At 35.6% G+C, this 12965-nt stretch overlaps 1 protein-coding gene across 2 annotated transcripts in view; it reads left to right on the forward strand.

Moving 5' to 3' along the window:
- KCNH8 (potassium voltage-gated channel subfamily H member 8) overlaps positions 1 to 12965 on the forward strand; it is a 200047-nt gene that overhangs the window by 78358 nt on the left and 108724 nt on the right. For both annotated transcript variants that reach the window (XM_074900508.1, XM_074900509.1), the window contains exon 3: positions 4077 to 4208. In XM_074900508.1, coding sequence (XP_074756609.1) covers positions 4077 to 4208 — 132 coding nt within the window. The remainder of the gene's footprint in view (positions 1 to 4076; positions 4209 to 12965) is intronic.

The raw sequence follows: 12965 nt of genomic DNA on the forward strand, positions 1-12965 counted from the left end.
GAAGGTCTGGAAGTGGATATAACTACTAATGTTTGACACATGACAAAAAAAGGAAGCTTTAGGCTTGTCTGCCTGAACAAAACTACTCCCAGACTGTCAAGAGCAAAAGGAGAATATAGCTTTGCATCAGTATCACTGGTTCCAAGTAATTAATAGTAATATATGTGGCTAAGAAGATGCTTACTGCAGAAAAGCTCAATTAAAATTTTGACCAGATGGGTGCAGAACATAATTATTTTGTTAAATATTTTTTTCTATATATATTTATATATATTTTTAATATTTGTTAAATAATTAAATTAGCTGGTTATCAATAATCCCATTCCATTTCTGTATTATGATAACCCTGCAATACCCAAATATCCACCAGATATTTCCATTCTGTCTAGGGTGGGAGTGACCAAAGATTGAGTATTACTGTATGGTGAGTATAGGGCTAATGTTCTGAGTCTGTTCCTTCATTTAGGCAGGTCTTATGTTCCAGTGAAAGGAATGAGTGGCTCTGAAAGCTATTGGCATTTTGATGGCAGGGGTTTGTATAAAATGTCCCTTTTAAATTCCTTGGTCTGTTGACCTTTATTTTGATTTCACTCTGAGGACAGACTTCCAGCTGTCAGAGTGAGGAAAGGTAGAAAACGTGGCTGAAAGAGTGACCATAAAGCACTCTCTTTTTTTATGTATATATAAAAGGGACTATAGTCAAATTGCTTTGTGATAAGATTATGCTTCATTTGGTCTCTTTCTCCTTCCCTGTGCTGTGTTTACATAAGCCTTGAGGATATTAAAATATATCTTGAACCTCCAGTTCATAATGCAGTATAAAGATTAGAGTCTTTCTTCAAGAGTGGTGGCTTGGAGCAATAAAGAGGGTCTGTATATAAATAAACCTCCAAAAGATATTTATTTGATAGACAACTCATGACAATACAGAAGACCTTTGTTTGCACCATCTGAAGCCAGACAGGAATTTCTCTCTCACAGATGAGTGCACTCAAAAGAACTGTAACAAAATAAGGCACTATTTTTTTTTTTTTTTAATGAGTAGAAAGTTCTTCTGTTGGTTTATTATATGATGCTGGCATTCAGTAAAAGCTATATAATGAATTGCACTGGAGCACTGTATTTTTCCAAGAATGCTTCTCAATAGTGAAGGATACCACCCTTCTGTTCTTCACAGAGTGCAAGCACGTACTGACCTAGTCCTGACCTAAACTGGATCATCTCCTCTAGTCCTGAAGAGTACATTGTATTCATTTACTCCTTTCAGAGTAAAGGTAGAAAAAAAAAAAAAAAAATCAAAAACCCAGAAACAAGCCAACAAGCTCAGATTGGGTCTTCTGGAGTATATAAGTAATGCCAAGACTGGCAGCTCCACCATGCCATAACCTGGAACTCTTCAGGAGAGAAGTAACCTGTGCATGTATTGGATATGTCTTTTCTTAATGGTGCATACAATTTTTTATGCATATTTGCTTTGCCTATTCAAAATATTTTCAGAAATATTTACAGAGGAGGAGAATGAGGACAGGTAACGAGAGAAAATATGATTGAAGAGAAACAGCAAATGATATTAAATGGTGACAGGATGTGGAACAATTTCAGTGACCTGTGTTCACCTGCAAAAAATTCAAATATACTTCATTATACAAGAGTGAATGCATTAAAACATGAAATGTTAAATGGATTTTTCTCAATTTTTGATGATGAACCATGTTACAATAACTTCCTTAAACCTACAGTTCTATGATTTCAGATATTACCAGATGTGCTTCTTATAATAGCATAACTGAGTTAGGTTTGTTTGAACATGGCTGATGTCTACAACTTTCTTCCAGAAGCAGTCTTAATGAGTAATTTGTGTGTGTGTGTGTGTGTAGAAAAGACATGAAACAATTGAAAAGTGTAAGATATGCTTCTACTTCTAGAGGAGATTAAAACAGCTGTTTAAAAGACCATTGAGGCTACTGGTGTTGTTTAGAAGAAAGAGTTGAGAGTGACTTATTGTCCAACTGAAACGCTACTAGAATGCAGCCAGGGAGAATGTAATTTTACAAGTAAGAATTTGGCCAGTGTAAGAGTTATAATGATAGTCTGTAGAGATCTGTGATTCTATTTTTAAACAGGAAAGTAAAATTGCTTAATGCTTCTTATCTTTGAATATATCACTTCAGACTGATAGGGTGGTGGCACTCTCTAACATTTCTGACAGTAACACCACTGAGCAGGTTTTCCCATAAGTTTTGATAAAAGAGTCAAATCTATACAAAAAATTAATTAAGAATGGAAAATTAAAAAGGAAGAAGGAACAATAAAATACCTTGCTTCTGATATCTTTTCTACCTTCTTTTAAAAGAAGGGCTTCTTTGTTTGTTGTCTTTGATCTCAAAATGAGACTATTTAAACCCAATATAAAGCCAGTCTGCTTTTCCCATGATTTTTGTCTCCTTCTCCAGTCTTCTTTCCTCCTGTTCCCAATTCTCCATGCCCCTCTTTAAATACCTTAAGTGGAAGCTTTACCTGGTGATTTAACTAGTAATGTTACTCTCAGAGCTGCCTGGCTGCCTCTTGGAAAGTTTGACAGGGACAGAGAGGCCCAGATGAATTTCTTTTGAAGCATACTTTTCCACTGTCAACTGTGGTGGTCCTTCAAAATGGAAGCTGCTGTTTCACCTGTCATGCTTGCCTACAGCCTTCAACAGGCAGTCAGGGAACTTACAGTTAGAAATTTAAATTAGAAATCTGAATTGGGATCTTGGTGTGTCCAGTTAATTTTCAAATTGCAGAGTTCAGAAGACAGAGAATAGAGTAGGAAGTGACTAATCTACTTGCTCCTTCATAAGCACCCCTCCAAAGCTTAGCTGATCATTTGCCAGTAGTCAGCTGTGGCTTTGGGTATTCAGGGAACTATTCCTGTTTCTTCATATGATGAATGAAAGTAGACTTGTGTTTGGAAATGAATGCCAAAAATAGTATGTTGGAAAGGAACACGATTGTTGAAGTGTAAAGACATGTCAAAAAAAAATTTAAAACTAAAAGAGTAATTCTGTAGCAGTACTTACATATTTCGCAAACAATATTAGTAGGCTGATGGTGGGTGGAGGTAGTTAGTGTTGATAGACAAAAAACGTGAAAAAGACAAAAGCCTGACACTGGGCTGAATTATCCCAGAATGGATGGGATTCGGATCTAGGATGTTTGCTGAGATCTCTGTTATACTTCCAGTGCTTTACCAGCACCTAGGCATTTATTATCTTCTGTTCTGAGTGGCCAGCATTAACAACAAACTTGGAATTGAACAACATACCTTGCAAACAGGATGTGACACGATCAGTGACAATGGAAACAATTTATTTTTAAGGCGTATAATTATGTAGCAGGTGTGGGCAGATAAAGGTTAACATGAATTAAAAATATTGGCAAACTCAGCATCGTCTAAGTCTTAGCAAGGTGAACATTACAGAGAGTAAGGAAGATAGCTGATATTAATTTTACAGATGATGTGTGGTATTATAAACCACACCATCTGTAAGATGCAAGGAGTTAATTCTATTTCTATTCTAAGTCTGATGTCTGATTAGTTTAAATACCTTTGAATTAGTGGAATGATGCTCTGAATATCAGGTCTTCTGTCAAGAGGTTTTAATGAGTATCAAGTCAGATGATTAAGGTAGAATGATTCTATAGTAAACATGTAAGCTTCAGATGTCAAGTTAACAAAGTGAAAGCTATTCCAGTAAAATAAGCAACATCAGTTGTGAATTCAAAGAAGAGCATGGTTTCAGAGGAGTAAGCAGCTTCATTAAACTCTATTAATGATCCCTGTAGATAAATTTTGCATTTAAATTAATGCCTTGCTTCTAGAGAAAGCAGTATTACTGAGCTTCAGCCAATGATGCAAAGAGATTTACATGAGCTGAACATCTGTGATTCCCTGACTACTGACCTCCTAAATAAGAATTTTTTAGAATTACATTAGTTGTAGATTTAGCAATTAACTTTTTTTTTTTTTTTTTTTCCCCCCCATCTCTCTGCAAAAGGACAGCTGTTTGAATTAAATTTGTTCTTTATCCTTGCAGGGTCTTCATTCTGGTGCCTACTGGATATTGTTCCTATAAAGAATGAAAAAGGAGATGTAGTACTCTTTCTGGCCTCTTTCAAAGATATAACAGACACAAAAGTGAAGATTGCTGCAGAAGACAAAAAGGAAGGTTTGTGTGAATTGCAACACTGAAGAACCAACACTGCTAAGTTTTTGAGAGTTGTATCTATATGAAGTCTCTCTCTCATGTACACTTTTCAATATGGAGACCTCCTAGCTTTCCAAAGAATAAATTAATACATGATGTAGAGGGATAAATAATCTGTTGAAATTCTTATTTGTAAATATTTTTATTTACAAATTGATCCACATTGTGTAAACATGGAATTCAGGGGACAATGCTTTGTCCTCAAAATTCAATCTGTTTTACTGCACTATGATTTATTTTATTTACTTTCTGGATTTATGGAGATACATTTTGGAAAAGCTAGACCTTTCACCCATTCCTTCTGTGAATCTGATTTCAGCATGGCTGAGAGATGAATGAATGCATTTTTTTTCACTTTTTTCATGAGAAAAGCATGCAACTTTAGAAATTATTTTACCTATTGAGAAGCATGACTATTCTTGTGTCATCTAATTTTCATTACATTATATAAAATTATAAGATTTATATGTCTTTAGAAATACCCAATAGTGTAAGAAATACGTTCTCACACTTTTTTGCTTCTGAAAGGAAACAATGCAAGGATTCTTTCATGAATTTGGAAAGAGATTCGTAGCTGCCATAAAATAATTTTGACTGTATAGTATAGTCAAGTTTTGCTAAATTCTGCTAACACAAAGGAAAGACAGTGTGGGAGGATGGAGGTTATGCAGTCAGTATTGGCCTGTGTTGTGTATCAAAGACAGTGAACTTACTCCAGGTTTAGATTTTGTAAAGGTATAATGAGTCATTAGGTTTGCAATTTTTCAGTGTCAGAAAAACTGTCTAGAAAACATTTATCAGTAGATAGAAAGAATAACTTCAGAATTCTGTAAAATTTCATTACCGTTGAATTTTCTAGTCTGGTACTACTCTGGGATTTATTTAAATTTTTCACCCTATGATAACCATATAACCTCTGCATATCTCAGAAGCAACATAGATACACCCTATTGGTTTCTTTTTTTTCTTATGGGTTTCTGAAGTAGCGGAACAATTAATATTCAGATTTTTCCAATTTTAAATAGTTGCTTTTCAATAAAATAGTTATATTCAGTTACAGAGAAATATAATTCAGTATTCTTGTACAAAATTTTAGTACATTATAACAGAAAATATTAGGCTTCCCTGTGCTTCTGAATATTCATAAATCAAGTTTATGCTAACTATCTCTGCCTCTTTTGTACATTTGCACAAATAATTTCACCTTTGTCTTACTTTTCAAGCCCAGAATACTGCAGGTTTGGGTTTTTTTTATTGCATCCTTCACTTTTTTGCACTGAACATTTTTGAGAATTTCTGAGCTGGAAAACTGAAGAAAGGCTTTGAAGTAGCACACAAGTACATTTTTCAGCTTTTCCTTACATCCAATTTCAACCAGTTACTTCCTCTCAAAGTAAAATAGTTAAAATATATTTAATCTAGTTTCTCCTTAAGCCTCAAAACCCCTTACTCTTACAAAAGTTTTAAGAAATTAATTTATTAAAACATGATATGTGGAGCCATGTAGAAGAGAGATTGTCAGAACATCTGTGCTATCAAGGTTAATGATTTACCTTATGGGAGATGCAAATTTTCAGGATACACTTAGTGAGAAATCACATTTAGTATGCCAGTGATGACTGGAAGTATATCACTGATTACTTGTAAAATGACAGCTATTGTTTATCTGATAAATATATTATAGCTGTATGCTTATTTTAGGATGGATTAAAATGATCTTCAGCTTTTGATGTGGGTTCACGTCAAATTGTAAATCTAAGCAGATTTTAACTCATGTTTGTTGCACATTTAAAAATTAATACTCTTCCTACTGTGTACTGACAGAGGAACACGCCTATGCAGAGCTACAGTACACCAGCAAATGCCCATTCAATAAGCTTATGAATATTGGCTTTTGGCTGTATTTCGTAACGTACTCTTTAGAGCACAATGCTGAAACTTGGCTGTTCCTTCCCTTTATACCAATTTTAAAACTATGGCAATCATTTTATGCTATGGTGATACTTGTTTGCATCATGGCAAAAGAAAGTAGCACTTAGTGTGGGGCTTTACCAGATTACATTGTTTCATATAACATAGTGAGATAAGAAACAAGGTTTAACCATTTATTCAAAATATTTACAGATAATTCCAGCATTTATCTTTTATGTAAATGTGCCTGGCTATATAAAAATAATGGTATGTTTTCTCATCAAGTAACATTCAAATTCTTCCTATGAAGGTTGATTCATTAGTCCTCCAGTGGTGAATATCATCCCATCATTGTCAAGAGAGAATTCCCAGTACAATCTATGCAACTGCTTCAGTATATGAAATTTCAGAATGCTTAACATCTACAAGTAACCGGTTCTTCTTTACTTAGACCACTACTATCAGGCATGTAGGATGCTCCTAATACTAACAGAAAATTGAGTTTTCATTTTGTTTAAAGTTATTAACGATCTTTTTTAATGTTCAGGGATTAACATCCACTGCAAAGTGATTGATACGCATCACTGGATATTATTTTCACAGTTAATATTGCAAATTTTTTTTTTTTTTTTTTTTTTTAAGATTACTGAATTTGTCCTTTCAAAAATCAGCTAATTAGCAAACTTGGAGTTGAAAGCCAGCTCTTGCTATAATTGCCATTATTTGTAGTTTTCTATAGAGTTTTTTGGCATATCTTTTTCAGTTAGATTGTGTATTAGAAGGAAAGCTTAGATAAAAACATGCTCAGTGTGAAGTTCTTCTGCCCATGCAAGTCTGTTGTATTAATGTTTTTGTTTCAGTCTACCTCTCATCTTTTCTGCCCATAAAAGACTTTTATAATTTGTATGGAACATTAATAGTCATATTCCATCTCCCTTTATTTCAAACTTCTTAGAAAGTTTTTCTATAAAAGTTCCTTCATGTTGCTTTTCTCTTAAGTCTTCTGTGGACCCCTCGGCATTCCACCAACACTATATGGTAATATACTATCACGGGTTGCACCTCCAAAAGTCTTCTCCAGACTCCCTCTTTCTTATGTCTTTCCTACCTTTGATACCATCGCTTTCTTCTGTAAAATCTTGTTCTCCTTGCACTTTCATGACACCTTCATTTATCTCCTGATTTTCTGGCCTCTCTTTTCTTGTGGATTGTCTTTTTACTTTTGCAGACCTCAGGAGTTGATACTTCTTTGATTTGCTGCATTTTCTTATCTATTTTATCTCATCTGTTCACACAACTTCAATTGCTCCTTCGTGCCAATGCACCTTTCAAATATCCACTTTTTTGCCTGATTTTGCTTTACCCAGACCAAATGTCAGATGTCGTCTGTGACCTTTTCTTTTGAATGTCTCATTCTAAATACAAATTTAACAGAATTTCTTTCTGTTCCTCTTCTGTATAAAAGTTTCCAGTGAAATCAGCCCTATCAACCTATGGAAGAGCAAACTTTGTCCTAAGACCGTCATACAAGAAAAACGCAAAAACACATGCCTGAGAATCTTCGCAGTCCTTAAGAAGTGTGTGACAGTCACGAACTCTCATATGGCTTCTTCAGTTTGGTTTGGTTTTGGTTTTTTTAAACTTATTTTACCATCCCCCTCCTCCACCCCCATGCCCCTTTTAATTGCAGTGTTCTTAGGGGCCTCAACTTTTCAATATTGGTAATATGCTTTCAACAATACAGGTTTCCGCTAACTATAAAGTTATTGTAGAAATTCACTCTGCTTTCCATCTGCTTAATAATACCTATAATCATTTACTGTTGTGGAAAGCAACTCAACAGCTTTTCTTCCTATACTTGGGGTCTTTAACCAAACTGATGGTCTTTCTAGTATACAGGAAAAATCTTCTTTATAAATACAGTGATTCCTTCTAAAACTTTCTTAGTTTTATCGGAGATCTATTTTAGCATCCTGACTCACAATGAGCTATATTCTGGTAAACTGATTAAGAGTTCCATTGTTCTTTTGGGGGAAAACTGATTAAACTGAAAATATCAGCCTCCAAATCTGGACTCCAATATGGTATGGCTGGGTCAGTGTTTTTTCATTTCTGCATATGAACATTCCATAATACACTTGGACATGTGCTGGAAGTTAGTGAGATTACAAGAATCCAGGTAGGGAAATAAGAAATTAAATTACTCTGTGACTACTTTCATATCTCTAATCTGTATGCAAATATATAATAATTTGGGTTATATAGATGTAGAGTAGTAGTTAGAATTATTGTTAAAATTCCCCCGTTGAATTCAACTAATTCTGAAAATAATTCTATTGTTGTTTTTTTCTTTGAGAAAATTTTTATCTCTTTGAAAACAATTATCTTAGGACAGATTTTCTCAACTTTATTCCAGCATTATTATATAAATGTGTGCAATATATAGTAAACACGGAATCATACAACAGTTGAGGTGGGAAGGCATCTCTGGAGATTGTCTGCTCCAGTGCCCCTTACTTGAAGGTGGGTCAGCTAGAAGACCACATCCAGATGGGTGCTGAATATCATGAAAGATGGAGAATCAACTTCCTGGGCAGCTTGTTCCAGTGTTTGACTGCTCACAAAGTCAATAAATATTATTTTATATTTAAATGATATTCATATATTTAATTTTTGTGCCCACTGCCTCTTGTCCTTTCATGGGGCACCACTGAGAAGACGCTGGCTTTGTCATCTTTACCTCCCCCCATCACATACTTATACACGTTGATAAGATCTCTCCCTGAGGTTTCTCTGCTCCAGGCTGAACAGTCCCAGCTCTCTCAGTCTCTCCTCCTATGTCAGATGTTTCAAACACCTGGTCATCTTTGTGGCCATTTACTGGATGTGTTCTAGTACGTCCCTGTTTCTCTTGCAATGAGGAGCACTGACCTAGACCCAGCACTACAGATGTGTCTCACTAGTGTTGTAGAGGGGAAGGATCACCTCCCTTAACCTACTATCAGCATTCTTCCCAATGCCAACTGCAATGCTGTTGGCCACCTTTGCCACAAGGCATTGCTGGCTCATGTTAAACTTGGTGTCTACCAAGACCTTCAAGTCCTTGCGCGGCAATCTGTTTGCCAGTTGGTTGGCCCCCAGCCTCTCCTAGTGCATGGGTTTATTCTTCCCAGGTGAAGGACTTTGTACCTTCCTCTGTTGAACTCAGTCAGGTTCCTGTTGTCTCATTTACCCAGACTGTCAAGGTCCCTCTGAAGTTTCTTGCAGCACAAACATCTGCTGTAACAAGTCCTTGATCCCAAATCATATCATCTGTAAACTTGCCTAGAGCATACTCTTTCCCATTTTCTAGGTCATTAATGAATTTGCCATAGGATCAGTGCCCCAATCATAATGCTATCGAGTGACATCCAGCTGGACTTTATACTGCGGATCACAACTCTCTGAGCCCAGTAGTCCAGCCACTTACTAGTCCATCTCACCACTTCCTCACTTCTTTGTGGTCATCGTCTTCTCCCCATATTGTTCCTAGTTTGAAGACCTCCTTGCCAAGTTGTCCTACCTATTGGCAAGGACACTTTAATAATAATATTAATTAAAAGTGGAATACACCCACCATGGATTAAACTAACCTGCAGTGTTATGGTTTAACTGGCTAGCTTTTTCTGGCTTCTTATTAATCCTTAGGTCTATACAAATTTATAAGAAAATAGATATATTTTGATTATGCATCATTTGTTGGAATGAGACGTTGTTCTTTTCAGTGTGCCAGAAGTGAAATACCATGGGCCAAACATTTGGATTCCAGATTTTTAGGGGGCAGGGATGGGCTCTTCTAAGAAATTCTGCAATGTGCACATTGATTTATTCTGTTTAATTACTGTCTCAGTTGCTTTGTGACTGCTCAGGATACAGAAGTGAATATTCCGGGCACAACTTTTTGTTTTAAAGTTCCTTACATCTGTCAGGAGATAGGATATTGAGAGGAGGATGTATAGTCACGTAGATGTATAGTATTCAAAGCAGATAAAGTGTTTCAGAATGCATCAGGCACCATGCAGTTCTGTTAATGGAGGAGGTGGGATAGAAGTACTGTTTTAGACCAATTTTCCTGCTGCCCAAAGGAAGAATTTATTGGGGAAGCCTATATTCTTCAGTGACTCAGTTACATCTTCTCTAGAATGACTTTACTGCTGGCTGACCATCAAAGTAGGAAGGGTCTACATCTCTTCTGCCTTCAGTAAAGAAAAATTTCTTTCCTCCTGGTCAGTGCATGAGTGTTAAAAATTTAGGGGATGAAAATAGAGCTGCCTTTCTACTCTCTGTTCCTGCAGATACATGTGAGCACATAGATGGTATCCCTCTCTCCTTTTCATCTTGTTTTGCAAGCAGAGAAGTTGTATTTGAGCCCTGAACCTTTTGAGAAATATCAATCTTTATGGCCATTACCTAAGCTTTTTACCAAGTGCTAACGGTGAGTGGCAGTTCCGTTACAGCAGCTCTCAGAGAGGAACAGGGTACACTCTGAAGGTGAGGGGAAATTGTCCTTTGTGGTATATATAGAGTGAAAATGAGAAAAAGCAAACTCTGATTCTTGAGCAAATGCAGAGAAGCAGACCATATTCTGGGATATCCTGGAAGGATGAGAGAATATATGCATTAGCAACCAAATAGTTCATTGACTCATGAGTTCCTAGATAAATTCATGAAATCACCTCTAGATTTCCCTTATACACCAAGCTATCAAGGGCGGGGAGGGGGAGTAGAGTTGTTTTGGGGTTTGGTTTGGTTTTTAATTTTGCTACTTTTCTTTTTGATTGGACTAGGTTGATGGCAAACAGTGGAAAATATCTTCAGCTTTTCCTTTTAGTTTGCTAGCTCAACCATATAAGGCTGACAACAGAAAGCAAGGAAGAAACAGTGAATACATTTAGTATGTACTTTGTCAGTTAGAAAAGCTCTTCAGAGTTGTGTTGTGGCTGGTGGGTTTTTGAGGGGTAGAGGAAGGGGTTTCTGTGGAGGTAGAGGGTTTGAAATCCTTTGTATATAAATGTCTTATTTCTGTGGAAAAAAATCTGAAAATGAAGACATGTCTTTAAAGACTTTTACATGCCTAGACACAGCCTTGTATCTTACATTTTATTGCGAGACTATGAGGACTAAAATTAATAGTGTGTATGTACTTTGTGTTCAGAAACACAAATAAGGGGACTTTGCAGAATTCACCTGTAATTGCAGTTATGCTGAATGTTGTTCATGCCGTAGCTCCTCAGAGCAACCCCGAGGTCCTATAAAGACTGAGCAAATAAGATTTATTACAGGTGAGTTTTGCCTAGCTGTAGCAAAGACAGTTTTACATCTGCCAACCATCCATCCTACCTCTCGTAACTAAGGTCGTAGAACAGTTTTGGTTTATAGCAAGTCACATTCATAGTCTGAAAATATAATTTTTTAAGAGATAATCAGAGATACTCTGTGGATATTTCGATGACTACATGAAATGTATACACAGACATTATAGGTCTTTGAACTTTTATATGTCTTCACTCTTTAAACTAAATTTTTTTAAAAAGCTGGTTTTCCTCCCTGTTTTAACTCAGGGCGAGTTGCACTGACCACAAAACATTTTTATAGGTGACTGATCTGGTTCTGAATTATAGATAGATAGATTCAGAAAACAAGACAGAAGACTTCCTTTCACTACAAAATAGAAATTATTCAGGTGTATATATTCATTTTCACTTAAGTGAGCAAAGTTATAGTTTATTGCTAAGTTCTCTGCAAATTTTTTTTTTCATTAATTTGTGCAAAGATCAATGATTGTGAAATTATGATCACCTCACATTACAAATAACCTTCCTCAAATATTCTGGAGGACAAAATATCAGTAATTAAAGTATGTGATTTAATTAATGGAATTAAAGAAAAAAAAAACCTTTAGGTTAACTGGGATTATGTCCTTAAATAATACATCCATAACTGGAAATATTTAAGATCTAGGGCCTTTTAAAAAAATATTTCAAATATTCTCTATATTATTAGTTATGCTCTTGTTCATAATGATAAATGAGCATGTCACTTTGCCATAAGCTAGCATTCACTGTGGGAAATACAACCTGCTCCAGGAGATGAATCACATCAAAAACAGCTGAAAGAATAAATGATGATACAGCTGCAAATTCAACACTACATTTTGTTCTGCAAGAGCTACAGCATGTTTCAGATTTAGTGGTATAATAAAAATGACAGTTTTTCCATTTGTGAGATGACTCTACTTGTGTAGTAATAAGCTGGTAAATAAACTTTTACACAATTATCAAATAGTTATTTTTGAGATGGAATATTTTACTTCGTTATAAGAGATTCTGTAACTTTTTAGGTAAAACCTGAGAGAAGGCAATAGTATTAATAAATTGGAAAATAACTTAAAGTCAATTCATCTTCAGAGTTTTCTACTGATTCTCCGTCTATTAGAAGTAGTTGAAGACAGGCGTGTCTACTTGGATTTTTTTTTTTTTTAATTCTGAATTTTATGAGATAGACCCAAATACTGGCATCTGAAAAAGAAGATTGATGAGTGCACACCCATCAACCATCAAAAGGGAGGTGGAGAAAGATCCCTTGTTCTGGTCTTTGTGTGTCTTTTTCCCCCTACCCTCTTTTTTGTAATGATGGGAGAGTCAGCAACCCAAAATGTGGTTAAGACTTTCTTATCTCATAAGTGTACTACTGTTTTAAAGGTCTTTCTGATCCATAAAACAGTAGTAGTAATATATACTATTGCTTCTTTGCCTGTTCAAAGCTGAA

Source organism: Athene noctua, chromosome 2, assembly GCF_965140245.1.
Source record: "Athene noctua chromosome 2, bAthNoc1.hap1.1, whole genome shotgun sequence".
In the NCBI taxonomy this organism is placed as follows: domain Eukaryota; kingdom Metazoa; phylum Chordata; class Aves; order Strigiformes; family Strigidae; genus Athene; species Athene noctua.